Here is a 19,446-nt window from a genome sequence, read left to right as displayed (position 1 = left end):
GGTATTAGAAGACAAACAGGTAACCAAGTGGCATGTACAGAAACTTTCACTTCAGTCCTGATGGTGCCACATTTGTCCTTGACCTAACATCTGTGGGTAACCACACTCTCCTCAACTGGAGTTTTATTGGGGACAGAGCAGTGGGGGCAGGAAAGACCTGTTAGCATACTCCATACTAGCTGTGTTACCTCAGGTAAGTTACTTAACCTATCTGAGCCCAGTGTTTTATGTTCGGCTTGAGGATAATAAAACTTTCCTTGCAGAATGATTTCAATGATTAGAATAGCTTGGAATAGGCAACCCGCAGCGAGTGAGCCCTCAGCAAGTGCTACTATTATTATTAACAGTTAGTGCCTGGACAAGAGCAGAGATTGCTGACTGGGGAGTCTCTCGAGCCCAGGAAAATGCACTGAGCCACTTGGCCTGCTTGCTTAGTTCTCCATGGGGTGGCCATGTCCCAGCACCATGCCTCCGCAGGCAGGTGTGGATGTCTGTCTTAGCCTGGCTCCCAGCTCTGATCTGGAGGTTCAGCCAGATGACCTCTGGGAGCATAATTAGAAGCTGATTTAACCCTGAAGATGGATGTGATTCCAGACAGGTCCAAGGGGTTGCTTTTGAACAGCATCCCCTCGTAACTAGAGCTTGCTGCATTCAGGGTAACACAGGCACAGACGAAATCCATCTCTGCCTGCCTCCCCTCAGTCTCTGCTTTAATTAAATAGTGAGAGACCACAGTGTCTCCTGATAGCATCGGATTAGCTCCAAGCATTGCTGTGAAGCCATTCTCCAGCTTTTAAAAATCCAAGCACACAGATCTATAAAAAACATACCTGGTCTTGTTTGAAGCACTCTTTCACTGCGGGGTATTTTTTTCAGGTCACTCATTATATTAATGTTTAATATGGCTCCCCGAGACTCGGGAAACAAAGACAGAAATGAAGCAGTAATAAATCCAGAGGAAAAGCTCCCTGCCAGACAACCTGAAATGAGGGCAGGTACCCCCACCCCTGCCAGCAAGTGGCTGCAGCTGCGTATCCCAGGCCAGGCTTGGTGATCTGTGCATCCCAGGGCACTCCCCCAGCTGGGAGGGGAATCAAAGACACTTGGGGTGGGAATTTCACTGGAAAAGCATTAATGGAATTAAACATTCTGGTACATGGGGAGCAAAAGGCTCATGGCAACAAGGAGATAAGTCTTTGACTTGGATTTGGGTTTACTCATGAGCTTGTGGTGTTGGTTCTGGTGTGGCTGTGACAAAGAGCTCCCTAAAAAATTGTGGAGGATCCGGTTTTTTGGACCCAGGTGGACAGTGAGATATGGTGCAAGGCTTCCCAGCCTGGCTTCCTTGTGGGGGATGATGATGATGATGATGATGATGATAGTGATGGTGATGACAGCAGGAGGAACCGCAGCAGGGCCCACCTTCTGCATGCCCACTGAGTGCTGGGCACTGGGCTTATGCCATTCTCATTAGTCCTCATTAATTGTGCTAACACCTGCTGTGGCCAGAACAGCGCTCAGCACACAGTAGGTGCATGAATGGCATCTGCAGGGGCACAGCACTGCCCTTCAGAGAGGAGGAATGGGAGGCTCAGAGTGTCTAGATGCCTCTTTCCCAGTGACAGCTCCAGACCCCCCACCTGACCTCCTCCAGGGCCACACCACTCCCCAGCAGGGAGGAACTGGGTCTCTGTCATCCCAAAGAGGCCCAGGCCTGATGACATGCTACACTGCAGCCAGGACTTCCTTCTCTTCCCTTCTCCCAGCTGTAAAATCACAACTATAAATAACACCGGATCCCAAAGGGGTGTTTTGAGAATTAGCTAAAGGAGGTCGTAAAAACCTCAGGAAGAGGGAAATGCTGCAGGAATGTTTGAGACTTGCACCAGCACAGGTTCTGACAGAGGCGGGGTGGGGGGTGGGGGGCAGCTGGGCTTCCTCCCCGGGCTCTGGGGTGAGCAGGAGACCTGGAGAGGGGGAGCCCTCACTGCCCCTTGTGTAAACTCCCCACCGCTGCCCCATTCTCCAGCTTTGAGGGGCGAGTGGGGCCCCCAACCCAGGGAAGTTCTGGCTAGTAGAGCATGAGGCAGGGGTGGGGGAACAGCATACCCTCATGCTAACTCCATTTTCTGTTTGTGTCTGAAAGGCACTTGGCTGGGGAAATTGTCAAAAGCTCTTCAAAAGCATTTTTGACAGATTTCCCCCGAGACTTGGCATGAGCCATGCTAACGTCGGAAGCTGTTGAAACCTGAAATAGCAGGTTTTAAACAGTAATGAAAAATCCCCACTGTCTTTGCTCCAGCCTTGAAACGGGAAATTCTTTCTCAGACAGACAGACACACACACACACACACACACACACACACACACACACACACACACACACACACCTTCAACTCATACTCCTCAAACTTTTTCCTTTGTATCCTCAGCCTTAGCTTCAGGTTTCCCCCATGTCTCTGAATTTGCAAACTGGCAACCTACAGATTCTGGCTGGGGCACTACAGCCAGGCAGCCAGAAGACCAACGTGACCCTCCCAAAGGCCTGCAAGGGCTGGTGATCCTAAGAGCTCTTGATTGTGCTCTGCGAGCCCAGAGTACAGAGGACCCTGCAGGGCTACTCTCATTGTCCGTCCTTGGGCTGGAGCTGTTACCACTCTGATAGATTAGCTCTCTCAGCCTATCAGTGACTGTGTGAAAGACCCGTCACTCCTGCTAGAGAAGGCTGGCCTAGTGCCCAGCAAATGCTACAGCCCGTCTCTGGCCTCTTAGCCATGTTGTCACCACGTATATGTACCAGGTGAGGGCAGGCACTGTTTGATGGGATCTGAACCATATTCAAAGAGCTGTTCTAAGACATGAATATTTGATAGGCCCATGGAAGAAATGGGATTCTGATGAGAGACAAGAGATCTGTGGTTGTAGCCAATTGCAAAAAATTGTGCCAGGCATGGGGCTAAGTGCTTTTTACAGATGCCCCACAGAGGGAACCACTAGACTCAGCTGACAGAGGATGCTGTCAAGGTTGGATGAGGCCACAGCAGAGTGGGATGTGGACCTGAGTCATCCTGACCATGCATGCGCCCTGCCCTGGGGTCGCTGGTGTAGCATGTGTTCCTTAGGGGCAATAGCTTCTCTGATTCAATGGCAAGGTTCAGGTAGTGGTTAAAACCCAGGCTGCCATGCAGGGGAGCCACCCCCTCCCTCTGATCCCTCACTCCACACAAAGGTAGCTGGTCTGACAAAGGACACCGGGTGAATGGAGGGGTGGCAAGGGAACGGAATGGGCAAAAGTATCAGCTGTTTGACTCGAGCTCACTTCCATGCAGGCACCTGTCCTGGCAATTTCTGGAGGCTCTGCTGCTCTACAGCAAACTCATTTCTCTCAACTGAGCAGGTATGGGTTCTACACTTTTCTCTGGAACTCCATGACTTGGTGGCAGGCTCTGCTCAACCCATGCAAAGTGCTCCATACCCTGGGATGGGGATGTTCCTGCCCTCTCTCCCTTCTTCCCCTGCTCTGAAAAGCACTGAAATCTGATGAGCCTCCTTTCCTAAGAGTAATACTGAATGGAGGACTGGCTCTCCACCTCCCAGCAGAGTGGTGGCTGCCTCTGTGGTATGGTTTCAGCTCAGAAAAGGGCCCTTCCTTATAGATGTTCAATTTTCCCTTAATAAGGACTCAACTTTTTATTTCACAAGTGAGGAATGAGGGTAGACAACAGGCTGGACCTCAGAGACAACAGATTTATACTAAGGTGTAAATGACTGATATAAAGACCCTAGGGGAACAGGTTTTGATGGGGGTGGTAGTGGAGAGAGGGCAGGTAGATACTTTATGACAAGCATATTCCTGTGATGGTGACAGCTTCAGGCAACTTAGAGTTAGCTCCTTCATATTTCAAGTTAGGAATCTAAGCCTCTGACAGTATTATGCACTTGAAAGAAAGGTAGACTGAGTCAGAAGGCAGGGAGCAGAATTTGGGGGGGGGGAAGCTACATCACCTCTCTGAGCCAGTTTCCTCATTTGTAAAATGGGGATGGGGCCAAATGAGATAATATGAGTGAATGTCCTTTGTCAATTCTTTCAGCACTAGTATATGTCAGAGGCCACTGTCGCCGAGCCCGAAAGAAACAGCATCACCCTGCACCAGCAACCCCATCTACAGCTTCCCCAGGTGGAGGATCCCTGGGTCCCATAACACTGTGATCACAGTGGCCCAGGGGGACTCAGCATGGCCTAATAGCATTGACTTCTTGTTGGGACCGGCTGGATCACTGTCCACTCACACCTCCACTGTCCACAACAGGTCTGGCACATTCTCTCCTGAGAACAGGAGCTCAGGAAATGCTGGCTGAATCACACAGGCTTGGTGGCAGGCCCCCAGCATGGCAGGCAGGCCAGCCTTGCAGAGTGGGGTATGCGTCAGGCCCCACGAAAGAAAGGAGGTATAGGCTTTGGAAGTGGTGTGGGCTGCAACACTTTCTGCAGCAAACCTGTCTCACGACACAAGGTCTGTTCATTCCTAAGGTCATGGAGCTGAAACTCCCGTCTCCCAGCTGTTTGGGGAGAGCACAGTACAGTATAAGTGAGAGCCTCTCCCTGACTTCCTGGGGTTCTGCAGCCCAAAGGCTCTTGCAGGCTTATTTCTTCCTCTGACCTCCCAAGGCCTCTGGGAGCTGCCCTGATTGCCCCATCATAGTCTGAGGCTCGGGTGGGAGGGGCATACCTGGAGGCTGACTGAGGCTTTGGAGTCAGACCAGCCCCCTTCCACAGGACCTCCCCTGGCACCAGGAAATCAGTGGTCACTTTGATCTCTTTGGGGAAAGTGAATGTCATACTCTTAACCCAGAGAGCCAACGGTTTTCTTTAAAAACACCATCCATTACAATCCCCCCAGAATAATTTGTTTCTAATTAGAAACATCCCATCATCTCAGTGGTGATTAATGCCTCTGGTCTTGAAACTGAAACATCTCAACTTTTGATCAAAAGTCATGCTATTTTAGAAAGAAATGTGATTTCCTTCTTTCCCATTTTAAGTGACATCTCCCTGCCCCCGGGTTGAATACCCGGCATTTAGCGGGTGGAAACAACGATTTGCACACATCTGGAAATAGCTGATATCCCAGGAGGGCAGGTCATTTTTCAAACATGGTAGAGAGTAATAATCCCCTCAGCAGGAATGGGAATGTGAGGTCTGTCCCTTGTACAGGACCCTGGTTGGGTTCTAGCCATTTGCTGACACTGGGGGAGGGGGCCCTGCCTCCCCACAGTTCTGGGTGTTGCTCTCAGGCACCCTTGCCAAGCTACAGGAGGACATGGGTGCCAGCCTTCTCCTGAGGGATGACTGACTTCAGTGAGTGCAGGACAGCACCTGTGGCATGTCCCTGGGAGGCCCCATCCATCACCTCCCTGGAGAAAGGCTTAGCTTTCTCAGCAGGACCTTCAGGCTAACAGATTGCTTAGAGGCAAAATGTCAAAGCTTCCAGATACACTGGTGCTCTGATAGCCCTTGGAATTCGGCTGACTTTCCTTCTGGGCAACTTGTTTGAAGCCTTCCAAGTCAGGCATGTGGGAAGCTTGGAGGCTGGTTACAGAAGAGGGTTTAAAAGTATACCAACCCCAAGTGAGTGATAAGGGGTACTGTCCACAGGCCATAGACTGAAGATAAGATGTCAATGGAAAAGCAAATCTAGTCTGAACAAGTGAAAATGCCAGGGTAAGAGCCATCCAGTGGAATCCACTTATGTTGGCTGGTCACCCAGCCAGTGAGGACGAGGATCCCCATGGGGAACTGTATCCTTTCCACTCTCCAGAGAAGAAATAGGGGAAAGCAAAGGGCAGATTTCTATAACTACTGTACAGATTTCTGTAGCTGGGCAGGCCAGCCACCCCAGTGATGACAGTGACAGGAGGGAGTAGTAGCAAGGCAAACAGGGTGGAGGGGGGGTCCCACGGTTCAGTTCTGGGAGACCCCTGCACTACCACACTGGCTCCCAGTAAGTTCATGCATACACAGACTTCCAGGTCAGTGTCTGTGGACAAGTTTTCAGCTCGGTAGAACGAGTCCGCCCTGGGCCCCGGCCCTGCCCAGACCTGCTGAGTCCCCTAGCCATGCTGAGTACTCTCCCCAAAAGCTCTGTGTACACCAATCAGATGCCATCAGATATCAGCCCTGGATGGCACCTGAGTTCATTACATGCCATTGATCTTGTTTTTACTGCCAGGGATAAGTGATGAAGCTGGCTGTGGTAAAAAGCCGGCACTGTGGCCTCCCAGTGCCTTACTTTCCAGAAATCTGGGAGGCATTATTCACCTGGCCTGGCTAGTAAAGAGGCAAGCTGGCTGAAGGCTCTACCTCACCTGGTGTGCTTTGCGTGTGGGAGTTTGCTGGATGGCATACCAGCAGCCTTGACAAGGAGGGGCCCCTGAACAATGGAGGAGGGTGACCAGGAGCTATCAAATCTGGGGGAGCACAGTGCTGAGCTTCTCAGGTACTGTTCACATTCATTTCCTGGTGTTCTGCAGCTCCCTGAACCACAAAGTTCATGGTACTTAAGAAAACAAAAGTATCCATCTGGTCTTTAAAACCAGAATGGTTAGGCTGGAGAAACCCAGGTTCTGGAGAGCCAATGACCCTCTGTAGAGCATGCTGTGGCTCAAAGGTACATCATGGGGCCTCCAAAGTCCTTCTTCATATGGACTGAGCTCTGACCTGGGGTTTGAAAGCTTGGACTCCTCCACAGGTGTGTGGGCAAGTCACTTAATCTCTCTGAGCATCTACTGCCTTTTCTAGAAAGCAGGGCTAAGGACCTGGCTATAGGGCACAGATGCAGGGGGTATACCTCAAAGAGGAAACAATGCCAGATGCCCTCACACCTGATGGGCACATGCAGCCCAGACCCTCTCTGACCATTCCTCACCTCTGCTTCCTGCCCTGGGATATCTGGGACCAGGGAGGTCATCCTTCACTAGCACAGGCTGCATTGGAGATGTGACCACAGGACCCTACTAATTCCCCAAGTATAATGACAGCTGTATTCCAATCCACACCTGGATATTTGGAGTCCAGAAAATTCTATTCTGCCTATTACTATGCTGGGTAGCTTCCCTTCCACGTCTTTTCACAAATCTGACACAGAACACTCCCAAATGTCAGATCTTCTGATCAGGGAGTAAATTAAAAGGAGGTGGTTTTGGTCTTCCCCAAATTCGCAGTTATCCAGAAGCTGTATTTTAGCACAGCCAGCAAACTGGAACCTGAGAAATTTGGCTTTTATGCACTCCAGGAATTTGGAGGAGCTTGTATTCTGACTTGCAGGGAGGTGGCATCTCTGCAAAGACCAGATCTGGATAAGTTTTGCTTTCCAATGGCCAAACCAACTATCTCTCCTTCCATAAAGTACAGATACAGATCAAATTACTGCCTGGGCCAGGTGGGTAAATCAAAACACATAGTGTTTAGAGGAGTGTAGTGGGGGTGGATGACCAGGGCCCCAGGGAGAGGCGTTAGGGCTGCTTGCCATGGTGCCAGACTTCCAGACGGGGGCCTAAATCCTGATTTTCACACAAAACTGCCCTGTTTTTAAATATTAGTAACTAATTCCAAAATGCTTAAGATATCGTGTGGGCTACACAAAAACCAGGGGCTCTCGGGCCACAAGTGTGCAAACCTTGGAGTGAAGAGACATCAAGGGAAAAGCAAGTGGGGAGTTTTCAGTTGCAAAGACCAGAAAAGGAACATGGACACACTCTAGGCTGCTGTTGGAAATTTTCCTTAGAAAACTAGACATTAGCAAATGTCACTAGAAATTCTACAGTTCTTGGGGAAGGGTTTTCTAGAAGGCCTACGGCTGGTGCTCACGTGTGATGAGGGTACTTACCTCGCCCTCCCACCCCCACCTTTGGGGAAATACACATCCAAGGTAATAGGTTCACAGGTACCAGGTCAATGAACAAAAGAAGAGCTGGACACCAAAGAAGTTTTCACATCTGATTTACATTCCAGTAATATTTAACCCTCTCTACAACCCCTAGGCTGTAGGTCAGGCTCCGGAAGATGGCTCTAGCTTTCTGCCACCCCTATCTGCCACCCCCCATAGGGCCCCTATCTGTCTACCCTTGCATTGTCTAGGCCCTCACCCAGGGGTCCTGAAAGTGAAGGGAAGTGCTGTTTGCCCATGAGCCCCCGCAGTGTCTGCCTCAGCCAAGGCTTCCCCTCATGTTTACGAGGCTTTTGCAATGGCCCGTGGCCAAGCCCCCCTGCAGGACGCTGGGGCACAGCCAGCACACAGCACAGGGCAGCCAACTGGCATCCGGAGCACCCCATTTCGTGCTCTAGGGAGCATTGGGTTTCCTTCCCACTGTGTGTGGCACAGGGTCCCAGGCAGGTGCCGAGCTCACAGAGAAAGCAAACCTGCCTGGGAACACTGGGACTGCCTCATTGAATTGAGGCGCAGGGTGATGGCTGAGCTTCTTCTTCCAAGGTTCCCTACGCTGCCGGGCAGGATGGAGATGCTAGGCCTGCGGGACTCACCTTGGACCAGTCCCCAGTTTTCCACTCGTAGCAGCCTGAATAGTCCTCACACGCCTCCTCTGCTCTGGGCCTCGTGGACGCATCGCATTTTCCTTGCGAGTTGGTGCACGTCACAGTTCGTTTTTGCGTCCCTTTGCCGCAGGTGGCAGAGCACTGCAAGACACCGTGTGGAAGTTTAATCCGGTCTGATTCAGCTCATGTTCCTCAACAGCTGTTAAGTCGCGACGATGTGCCAGACCCTGTGCCGGGGACGCAAGGATGAAGATGCTCCTGGGCATCTAGAGTCTGAGCACATGGTCCCAAGCTGAGACTCCAGCCATGTGGCCGGTGATGGGGGAAGAGCACAGGAGTGGGGAGAGCTTGAAGCACTCAGGAGACCAAACAAGGAATTTAGTGGCCCGCTACCAGGTCCACGAGACCCATGCAGTGGATAAATTCAAGGGGTAAATGCTGGTGGTCCCGGTGAAGCCAGGTAAGGACATCAAAGAAAAGATGTCCGAGGCCCCTGGCTCCTCCCAGCTACCTGCACTCTACCTGGGGCAGCCTGGGGCGAAGGCACAGGCTTGGGGTAGGACAGGGAGAGAGGCAAAGCCAAGCTACAGGTGACTTCCATTTAGGGGGCTGGCAAGCTCTTGCAGAGAGCTACAGTGACTGTTTCAAGCGTGGGTGCCAAGAATGTAACAGAGCAATGTATTTTACTCACTTCCCAGGAGACACTGCAAGATAAAGAGTGCTGTGGGGACCCAGATAGGGCTCAAGGATGACAAATCATGTGTGGGCCCTCAGAGTTCATGATTCCCATGCCCTCAGGCAGCAAGAGCCATGGAAGAAAGGAAGAGAGGTGGGGTGGTGGTGTAAACAGGGCAGATCTGCTCCTGGTATGCTCTCCCCCTGGGCTCAGGGAGGAACCATGCTGGGCTCCAAGAGTCCTTACCCACCTTGAAACGAAGCAGAAGGAAGTTCTCGCGGTCCAGACCTATGACCTTGGGTGGCCGGGTCTGACAGCGTGCATGATCTGGCCAGCAAGAGGAGGTGACATGGCCTGCAAACCCAAGGAGCTCTCCGTCCTATTTGCCGGGTACGGAAGCCCTGTCCCCCACCATGGAAGCAAACACGCAACTTGTGGAGATGGTGGGCTGAAGGCTGCTTTCTGCCACGAGGTACAGACACAATGAGACCCAGGCTCCCAGCTGCTGGGGCCCAGAGCTAGGGCGGGGACAGCTCAGGAGCCGTGGGAGCACAAAATGGAGCCTAGCAATGGGAACGTCTGTTTTCTGCTTGCTTGATTTACATATTATATGTATATGTATATATACACACACACACACACACACACACACACACACACACACAGGAGTGATATTCTTAAGCTACCATAAACTTGATTTTTAAAAAGTTCCACTGTGTCCTCTGGAAAAATGCACATAAAAGACAAATGTTATTCTTTATATTCCTATTGTTAACACTTATCCCAAAATGTTATGTAGCTTTATTTTTCCCGTGAGTTCAGTTCAGCTAGCCTAGGTTTTTTGTCATTGTTGTTGTTTTTGAGACATAGGCTTGTTTTTAAAGAAATACACATGCTTCAGAACTGGTTGTGGTGTCCCCTGGGGGAGCTGGAGAGCATGCCTATTTGGTCCCAGATGTGAGGGGGGGCCTGACTTACCAGGACCTCAGACGTAAGGGGTCAGTCCGAGGCAGGTGTTACCCTCCTGGGCATGATGGGTTGTGGCTGGGAGGGCCGCTGCAGGGAGCCTGGGTTACTGAGTGGGTCATCTCTCTGCTTCTCTGCATGATGCTCCCTGACCATTCATTAGCTCTGCCCTCACCACTTGACTTGTGGGCTCTTCCCTGGCACTAGTACCCATACTACTGGCTCTTTCTTCACTAGAAGCCTACTTCTCACTTCTGCCAGAGTTCCTGCATTGTCTCATTTGATTCTGCATTCTCTGTCCCTTTCCCTTGAATTTCAAATGTCTAGCCTATTTCTTGACCAAACCCTGGCTCAGCCCGTCTGAGCAGCAGCCCATTGGCTGGAAGCCTTAAGTCTTGAGAAATGGGCAGCACTTCAGATGAGGCTTCCTCTGGAGGGACTGAGGACAGGAGACAGTCACTTATCTTTTGCTTCCTTCCTGGTATCTGCTTCTCATTCTAACAAAGCTGGGAAGAAGCTAGGGGGTAGACAACACTGCTGGCTATATAGAGGCAACCCCCTCAACAAAATAAATTTCTCTGCCATGAGAAATTAAAACCCATTTGTTTCCAGAAGAAGAAATATTAGAGGGGCTTTAGCATTGGGGTGCCTGGGTGGCTCAGTTGGTTAAACGTCTGCCTTTGGCTCAGGGCATGATCCCAGGGTCCTATGTCTGACTCCCTGCTCAGCACGGACCCTGCTTCTCCCTCTCTGCCTGCCAACCCCCTGCTTGTGTGCTCTTTCCCTCTCTCAAATAAGTAAATAAAATCTTAAAGGGGCTTCAGCATGTGGTGAAGCAAGAGAAATACCAGTCTGGTGAGCATCTCGTGAATGAGGGCAAGATCTGATTCTAAGTTGAATGTTCAGAAAGAGGCATGTGGCTCGAGCCTGGACTGAGCCGGAAAGTGACTGATTGGCACCGACACTATTTCAGCATTAGGATCAGCTACACACAGAGATAGAGACGTGAATAAGTTCTATTTCTTTAACTCTTGCTTCAATCCTCTTACATTTTCCAATCTGGTGTTCTTTAATGCTACAGTGATAGTTGATAATGTCAGGCTTGGTTATTCTGTTAAGGACATTTTTTTTCCTGTGAGAAAGAGTCTGAATGGAAAATTTATGGCTTTGATCTGATTAAAGTGTAAGTCTTGTTTAGATCAAAAGCCAGGTGATCAAGGACCTCAGGCTCATGGTGGGGGTGGGACAGACCGCATGCCTGTCCCCACTCCTCCAGCAAGTAACCTGTTCCCTCCACAAGAGGTCCCTTGAATATTTAACATATAAACCTAAGCACATATTAAAAAAATCAAAAATTTTAAACTCTCTCTTTTCCCTAACATAAACAGCAGGTTAGAGACTCAGGTCTTTAAATGGGTATATGTCAAGGTCCATCTGAAAAGTAAACCTCATTTCAGAGCAGTCAAGGGCAGACTTTTCGTTCATTAAGAATGGGCTGAATACTTTCTTATTCAAAATAATTCCAACTGTTTGGCAATAAAAGGGAACTTTAAAAATATTTTCCACACTGAAGAGTGTCTTGGATTTAGCCTTTCTGACTTTCCTAGAACACAGTTAATGGAGGACCTGAGGGAAACTTGCCCTTTATTCAGTTATTTTTTTGTTTTATGGCCAGTCAGAATCATTAATGCAGGGTCAACACAAAGCCTTGAAGGATGATATTACCAAAGATAAAATATTTCCAGAATTAATCTTCAAAGTTAAAACTTAAGGCTTAACTGACCTCTTTCCAAAATGTTTTATGGCATGAGATGTGTGACTCCAATTACATACTAAAAACTGTCCCTCCCAGTGTCTGCTTGTCTCTTATCATCTACAGAGACTGACACAGAGTTAAGAGAAAGCCTTTGAAACCACCTTCCCAATCTGATCACACTAGAGTTCTGATATACCAAAAGAAAATTAAAAGGTCAATTGGTTGGTTGGTTTGTCTGTCTACCTACCTATCTAACTACCTATCAACCCCCAACTCGTTCACCCAACTACTCAACCACCAATCCATCCAACCATCCAACCAACCATCTTTACATGAGAATTTTCAAAGGAAATGGGATCAAACTGCAGTCTATATTACCAAAGCCACAAATGATCAAAGACATATTTTCCATGTTTGTTTAGCCACACTGTGTCATCTCAGATGGAATTTAAGAGTATGTGAGTGAGGATACATCTTTTGGTTATCTGAGGGCTGGCAAGGACTGTGATACTTGGGTTTGAGTCACAAAGACTATAGAGGGAAAGGCACCATGTTGGGATCCCTGTGGACAAGACCCAGGGGCCCTAGTGCTGTGTTCAGCGTTGGCAGCAGCCCAGACACCCACCTGTGACCACTCAGAGGCCTCCCAGATGGATAGGCAGTCCTGGCCTTCGCAGCTCTGCACTGGTGCTGGCCGGGGGCCCGGGCAATAGAGGGGCCGTGTGGTGACGTGGGTACCGTTCTGCAGCTGGTATACACATGTCACCTCTCGATGCTGGATGCCCTTCTCGCAGGTTGCTGAGCAGGGGCTCCATGGGCCTGCCACCCACCTGTTCAGGAGGAGGAAAGACAGGAAGAGAATAACTGGGTGGGGAGGCCAGCTTCCCCAGAGGGCCTTCCAGACACATCATGGAATCTTGGGCCTGTAGGGTGAGGGAGGGAAATGTACTCAGAGAGCTTTGCAGTCAACTTTAGGAATAATTCTAACTATTAGAGCAGAGGGGGCCACATGAGTTGAGTGGTTCAATGGCTTATTCAAAACAGAAATCCTACTGCGTACAACACCTCTCTGACAGATTGAATTATTGTTCCCAAGTGGTCACTCTCCTTTTAGCGGGATCACATATCCCACCCACTGTCTACAACATGCTTTGTTCAATGGGGTGTGAGTGGACATGAAGCTGGCCATGTCCCAGCAGAAGCTTTGAGTGTGATTATGTGGTTTGGCTCTGCTTCTCTCCATTTCCTGCCCTCTGACATGAGAATAGCAAGTCCCAACATGGGATGCTCCGACAGCTGAGTTCTGTAATAACAGGACACTGTTGTAAGCCATTGAGATACTGGGGTTGTTTTTCACTGTGGCAAAACCTGACTGGTACAGCCCTTGACAGAAGATGCTCCAGTGCCAGCATGGACACATCAGAACCAGGTACTCCCGGCTTTCTAAAGAGTGGAGGGCCTTTTTGGGTGGGGACTGTCACTCTTGAGGAGGCAACCTGTGGGCTGTGATGAGACCGATCTGTTGAAAGTGCTCAACTAAAACTTGGCCTACCTCCCTTATACTTCAATGACCCCAGTTCTACCAGAGTCTCTGCTGACCTCAGGGTGTTAGAAAGAAGCTGAGAAGTTGGAAATCATGATTTCTCAGGACACAAGTGGGGCTTTGAATGACTTTTCGGGGACACAAAAGGACTCTCTCCTACTCTGGTCCCTGCACGAGCCTTGGGTCCTCCTAGCTCCCAGGAGCTCACCACTTGACAAAAAGGCTCAATCCATGGATGGTCGGCTCTGATAGCTGTTCAATTCTTCCTCTTCAGTTGGAACAGTCCTAAGCACCTGAAACCAATCTGATCATGCCATCCTACTGTTTAGAAGCGTCGGTAGTGTCTTCCCACTGGCAGGGTTCTTTAGGGGATACTGGATGGTGCCAATTCCCCCTCTTCATCTCCAATTCCAGCTTACTTGCTCATTCATCCATCCCAGCACAGCATACTCACTGAGGGTTTTGCATGTGCCAAGCACTGTTCTAGGTTCTGAAGATAAGGCAGGGAACAAAACAAAGCCCTGCCATCTGAATCTTACAGACAGTAAACCAAGGAATGATATACAGTGGAACATAATACAACTGACCATATACAGGGTGTATTATATATGAATAGAGAAGATGCCACATGGTGGTTAAGTGCTTCAGAGAAAAGTAAAGCAGTATAGGACAGACCAGGGAGGAGGTGAGGGGTGAGCGCTTAAGGTGGCAGGGATGGCCTCACAGATAAGCTGACGTGTGAGCAGAGTCTAGAAGGAGCAAGAGAGTAAGTCATGTGGTTCCTTGGGAAAAGACTTCCAGGCAGAGGGCACAGTGGGTGCAAAGGCCCTGGGGAAGAACATGCTGGAAGGGCTGAGGAGCAACCAGGAGTCCAGTGTGGCTGGGGGAAGGGCGAGGGAGGAGGGGCAGAGGGAGGAACATGAGAGAGGACAGGGTAAGATCCTTCAGGCCCTGGCTGGTCACTGTGATTCTTGTTCGGATAAGATGCATTCCTGAAGGGTCTGGAGAAAGGAGTGATGTGGCCTCCAGACTTGGAGAGGGTCACTCTGGCACTGGGCAGATACCAGTCTACAGGGCAGCAGCAAGAAGACCAGGGAGAAGGCTACTGTACCAGTCCAGCAGGAGAGGAGGGTAGCTTTTACCAGCTAGGGGGTGGTGGCAGTGTTTGGGCTAAATGTTAAGAAGATGGAGCTACCCAGGCCCCTCTCTCCACCCCTATATTATTCCTCCTCATCCCTTAGAGCAAGCTCAGGCCACCTCCTCTCCCAGCCCCCTTGGTAGAGCTCATCACTGTCCTCCACACCCCCAGGGACTAACTCCAGGGAGGCCCCTCTTCCCAGACCCCTTGGCTATGCTGTAGGATGGCAATGACTGTGCCTACCCTGTGGTGTGAGGACAAGGGACATATTGCCTCTAAGTTGCTTCCACCAGTGCCTGACACACTTAAGCCTGTATAATTCTTAGCAATTGTTCTTTAATTCCTCGGTAGGAGATGATGAAGTCCCAGAGGGCAGTGAGCAAATCTTGCCCCCATGTCAGCACCTGACAACTGATCAACACCATAAAAACTAAACCAAATCTTACCCATTTCTCCTCGTTCTGCTCTTTGGAGTAACACGATTGCCTTCTTAAATACTTAAATATATGAAGATAGCTCTTTTGTTCCCCCTTCTAAGCTTTCTCTTATCTTGATCAAAATAATTTGCATGTGGCAGATTCTGAACCTTTGGTTCTAATTTTCTAATCAGTCACTACTGTTCTCAAAATGGATTGCTTTATGTGGGCAAAATAGCCCAGATGTGGTACGAAAGCAGCAGGAGAGAATGTGATGAGTTTCTCCCTCTTTAAAGGGAGGCTCTGTATTTATTAAAGCCGCTCAGCTCTAAAAAACACTAATTCTATTTTTCAAGCAAGCAGACTGCACCTCTGTTAGCTCCTATGACTTCTCTTTTTTCCTCCTGAACTGACTCTCAGCCAGATCTCCTCTGTCCTGACATTTTGCAGTTGATCTTGTGCATACAAATGTCAGGCTCTAGGTTAGACCTGCTCAGTGCTACCGTGGGGAACTCCAATGTGAGAAGAGTTTTGTATCCCCCTCTTGTCTTTTGTATTTGCTGTGCTTTCTGGGGCCAACCTGGAGCAGGACCCCTATGTCACACTCATGGGAATGTCACCTGCTGTGCATGTGCATGCTGTTGGCCGGAAGGTGCCAGTATCTCCATCCCGGAGCACGGCCAGAGCATGTGCTCTAAGTGAAAATGCAAGGTGACTTGTGTCTACACAAAGGTCACATCCTGGCAGCTGGGAGGGGGCAGGGATGGGGAAGAGCTGGGAGAGGTTCAGCAGTCTTGCCTCAGACATCTCCTATGCCTCCTGTTCCATCACTGACTGGAAATGTCAGAGCCATGGGGATCAGATTCCCGTAGAGCTCTTGCCAACCTTCCCTGTTTTACTTTCCTTTGCCTCTGGGATCTCCTGTGTATTTTAGGTGCTTTGCGAAAGGATGACAGAATGGAACACAGCCCATGCATCCCCTTGTCCCTTTCCAGAATAATCCTTTGACCCCCACTGCAACATTCCTCCTTGCTGTTGCCCAGAGTCTGGCAGAAGAATGGGTGACATAGCCCCAAGCATGTGCAAGCATGCATGAAACTGAACTATGGTCTGCCCTGCTCCCTAAGGGGGCGGGGGGTTTCTCTGTCTCCTGGAGCTGTGTAAAAGGGTTCCCCGACTCCCCTCCTTGGAGGGCTAGTTACTGTCAGGCATACTGGGAACCTGGTAGGATTCAAAACAAGCCCTGTCTGAGGCCAAGGCAGCCTCCTCAAACCACTGTGGTTCTCATGGATGATGGGATGGGGTGAGAAGGGGGCACAGATGTACTCCACACCTGCAAGTCACATATGGGGCAGCTCACGGCACATTCCTAGCTCTCTGCCCCATTGCCCTTCCTTCTCCCACTCCTACTTCCCAGCTCTATACAGGGTTCAAGACATACAGATGCAAATATGGCACAACGCCTCAAGAACAGACAACCAGCCAGCCAGCCAGACCATTAGTGTACGAGGCTCACTGGGCAGAGATGAGCACAGGGCTGCGGGAGCATAGGGAGGCATCTCACTCCAAATTGGGGTGAGTTTGGGGGAGATGATATCTGAGCAGATCCTTAAAGCACAAGCAGACGTAGCTGGAAATAAACTCAGCTGTTGTATATTGTTTTAGTCAGGGGGCCCTGTGTCATTCTAATACGTGATGGATTTAAGAACAGTGACAGGAGTGTTGAATCACTATCCTGTCACCTGAAACTAATACTACACTGTATGTTAACTGGTTAAATAAAAACTGAAAATACAAAGAGTAATAGGAAAATATTTGGGTGCTCTGGTTCATGGAGCATTATTCCCTATAGCCAAAAGTAAGCCAAGTGGGTCTTGGTGGATAAATGGATAAACAAAATATGGCATGTACGTACAGTGGGATAGTATTGATAGTATTCAGCCTTACAGAGGAAGGACATCTTGTCACAGGCTGCAGCATGGATGAACCTGGAGAACATTATGCTGAGTGAAATAAGCCAGTCACGGAAGGACACATCCTGAATGATTCAACTCAGGAGAGGTGATGGGAGTAGTTAGATTCATTGAGAGGAAAACAGAATGGTAACTCCCAGGTTGGAGGGAATGGGAAGTTTGTGTTTAATGGGTGCAGAGCTGCACTTGAGCAAGAGGTAGAGTTCTGGAGACAGTCTGTCGTAATGGGTGCAAAGCTGTGCCAAATGTGCCTAATGGCACAGAACTGTACACTTAACAATGGTTAAGGTGGTAAATTTTATGTTTATTTTATTACAATTTAATTTAAAAAAGTGATGGTTAGTAATAGGGAGTAAATACGTGAGAAAGGGACAAGGAAGTGAAGCGTTTCCCCACCCCAGGTAGGCAATGATGAGAGAGCTCTGTGCACACACCTGGTAGCCATGAGGCATCTGTGCAGAGCATCCAGATGTGCTTGCTGCAGGTGATCAGAGCTACTTTTCAGCTAGATTATTTTTTTTCCTCCCAATCTTGACAAATGGACAAATACCTCAGTGAGGTGTAGGGAGAAAAAAAAAAATGACTTTCTGGATACTTCGGTTTTGGTGGCTAAAAGAAATCATTTCACCAGAACGAGTGGGGCTGCAGGAAGCCCGGGCTGCAGGGATGGGCAGTGGGACAACACCATGCAAGTAAACATCAGAGGAATATCCTATTAATTCCAAGTCCAGGAATTTGAGAAAGGAACAGCTATTCCATAAAACAATTCATATGGCAATGACAACTTTAGTGCTTTTTTTAAAAAATCATGTCCCCTAAACACCCTAATAGTGACATGTATTAGCTAAGTTTGAGTTTGCAGATCTTAAAAGCAGTATAACTATTTCTTGAGGAAGCCACCATTCAAGCTGCCCTTCCTCAGTTGCTCTGGAGTTAGGAAGGACTGGATTCCTTTCCTGTCCAGCAGGAAACAGACTCTGGTCCTCCACACATGCTTCAAGTCTGATCATCCCAATCAGCTCCTATCTGAGCTCTTGTATTCTTATTTTTGTTGCTGCTGTAGCAAATTACCATAAATGTAATGGCACAAGGCAACAGATTTAGTATTTGATGCTTCTGGAGGTTGGAAATCTGACATGGGTCTCACTGGTCTAAAATAAATGAACTGCTCCTAGAGCTGGTTCCTTCTGGAGACTCTAGAAAGACTTGCCTTTTCCAGCTTCCAGGCGCTGCTCTAGTTCCTTGGCTTGTGGTCTTTTTCCCTATCTTCAAAGCCAGCAGGGTCAGGTCAAGTCCTTCTCACACTGTATCGTTACAACATTCTTGTCTGCCTGCCTCGTCCACTTTTAAGAACCTTTATAATTGCACTAAACCCATGCAGATGACACAGGATAATCTCTCTATTTTAAGGCCAGCTGATTAGCAACCTGTATTAGTTTGCTAGGCCTGATGAAGAAAGTACTACAAGTTAGGTGGCTTAAAACACTAGAAAGGTATTCTTTCAGAGTTCTGGAGGTTAGAAGTAAAAAATCAAAGTGTCAGTAGGGCTGGTTCCTTCTGAGGGCTATGAGGGCTCTGTTCTATGCCTCTCTCCTAGGATCTAATGACAGCTGGCAATCCTTGGTGTTCTTTGGCTTGTACATCTGTTACTCCAATCTCTGCCTCTGCCTTCACATGGCGTCTGCCCTGGATCTTTGTATCCTTACATAGCTGTCTTTCAAAGGACTCTAGTCAGATTAGATGAGGGGCCTACATTACTCCAATATGACCTCATTTTCACTAATTATAACTGTAGTAATCCTATGAACAAGGTCATGTTCTGAGATACTGAGAGTCAGGATGTCAATGTGGTTTTATTTTGGTGGGTGGATGGGGTCATGATTCAATCCATAACACAACTTTAATTCCAACTGCAAGATACATTCACGAAGGCAAAAGAAACAAAAGCAAAAATGAACTATTGGGACTTCATCAAGATAAGAAGCTTTTGCACAGCAAAGGATACAGTCAACAAAACTAAAAGACAATCTACAGAATGGGAGAAGACATTTGCAAATGCAGATAAAGGGCTAGTTTCCAAGATGTATAAAGAACTTATTAAACTCAACACCAAAGAAATAAACAATCCAATCATGAAATGGGCAAAAGACATGAGCAGAAATCTCACAGAGGAAGACATAGACATGGCCAACACGCACATGAGAAAATGCTCTGCATCACTTGCCATCAGGGAAATACAAATCAAAACCACAATGAGATACCACCTCACACCAGTGAGAATGGGGAAAATTCACAAGGAAACCACGAATGTTGGAGAGGATGTGGAGAAAGGGGAACCCTTTTGCACTGTTGGTGGGAATGTGAACTGGTGCAGCCACTCTGGAAAACTGTGTGGAGGTTCCTCAAAGAGTTAAAAATAGACCTGCC

The 19,446-nt window shown here is 48.7% G+C and overlaps 1 protein-coding gene across 1 annotated transcript in view; it reads right to left on the bottom strand.

Moving 5' to 3' along the window:
* ADAMTS17 (ADAM metallopeptidase with thrombospondin type 1 motif 17) overlaps window positions 1–19,446 on the bottom strand; it is a 330,972-nt gene that overhangs the window by 9,414 nt on the left and 302,112 nt on the right. The window contains exons 20-21 of the mRNA XM_077869670.1: window positions 12,575–12,779; window positions 8,540–8,692 (exon numbers count right to left, since the gene is read on the bottom strand). Coding sequence (XP_077725796.1) covers window positions 8,540–8,692; window positions 12,575–12,779 — 358 coding nt within the window. The remainder of the gene's footprint in view (window positions 1–8,539; window positions 8,693–12,574; window positions 12,780–19,446) is intronic.

The sequence above is a fragment of the Canis aureus genome, chromosome 2, assembly GCF_053574225.1.
Source record: "Canis aureus isolate CA01 chromosome 2, VMU_Caureus_v.1.0, whole genome shotgun sequence".
NCBI classification, from domain to species: domain Eukaryota; kingdom Metazoa; phylum Chordata; class Mammalia; order Carnivora; family Canidae; genus Canis; species Canis aureus.
The sequence above is the reverse complement of the archived record's forward strand: the minus strand, read 5'-3'. Positions and strand labels throughout refer to the sequence as shown.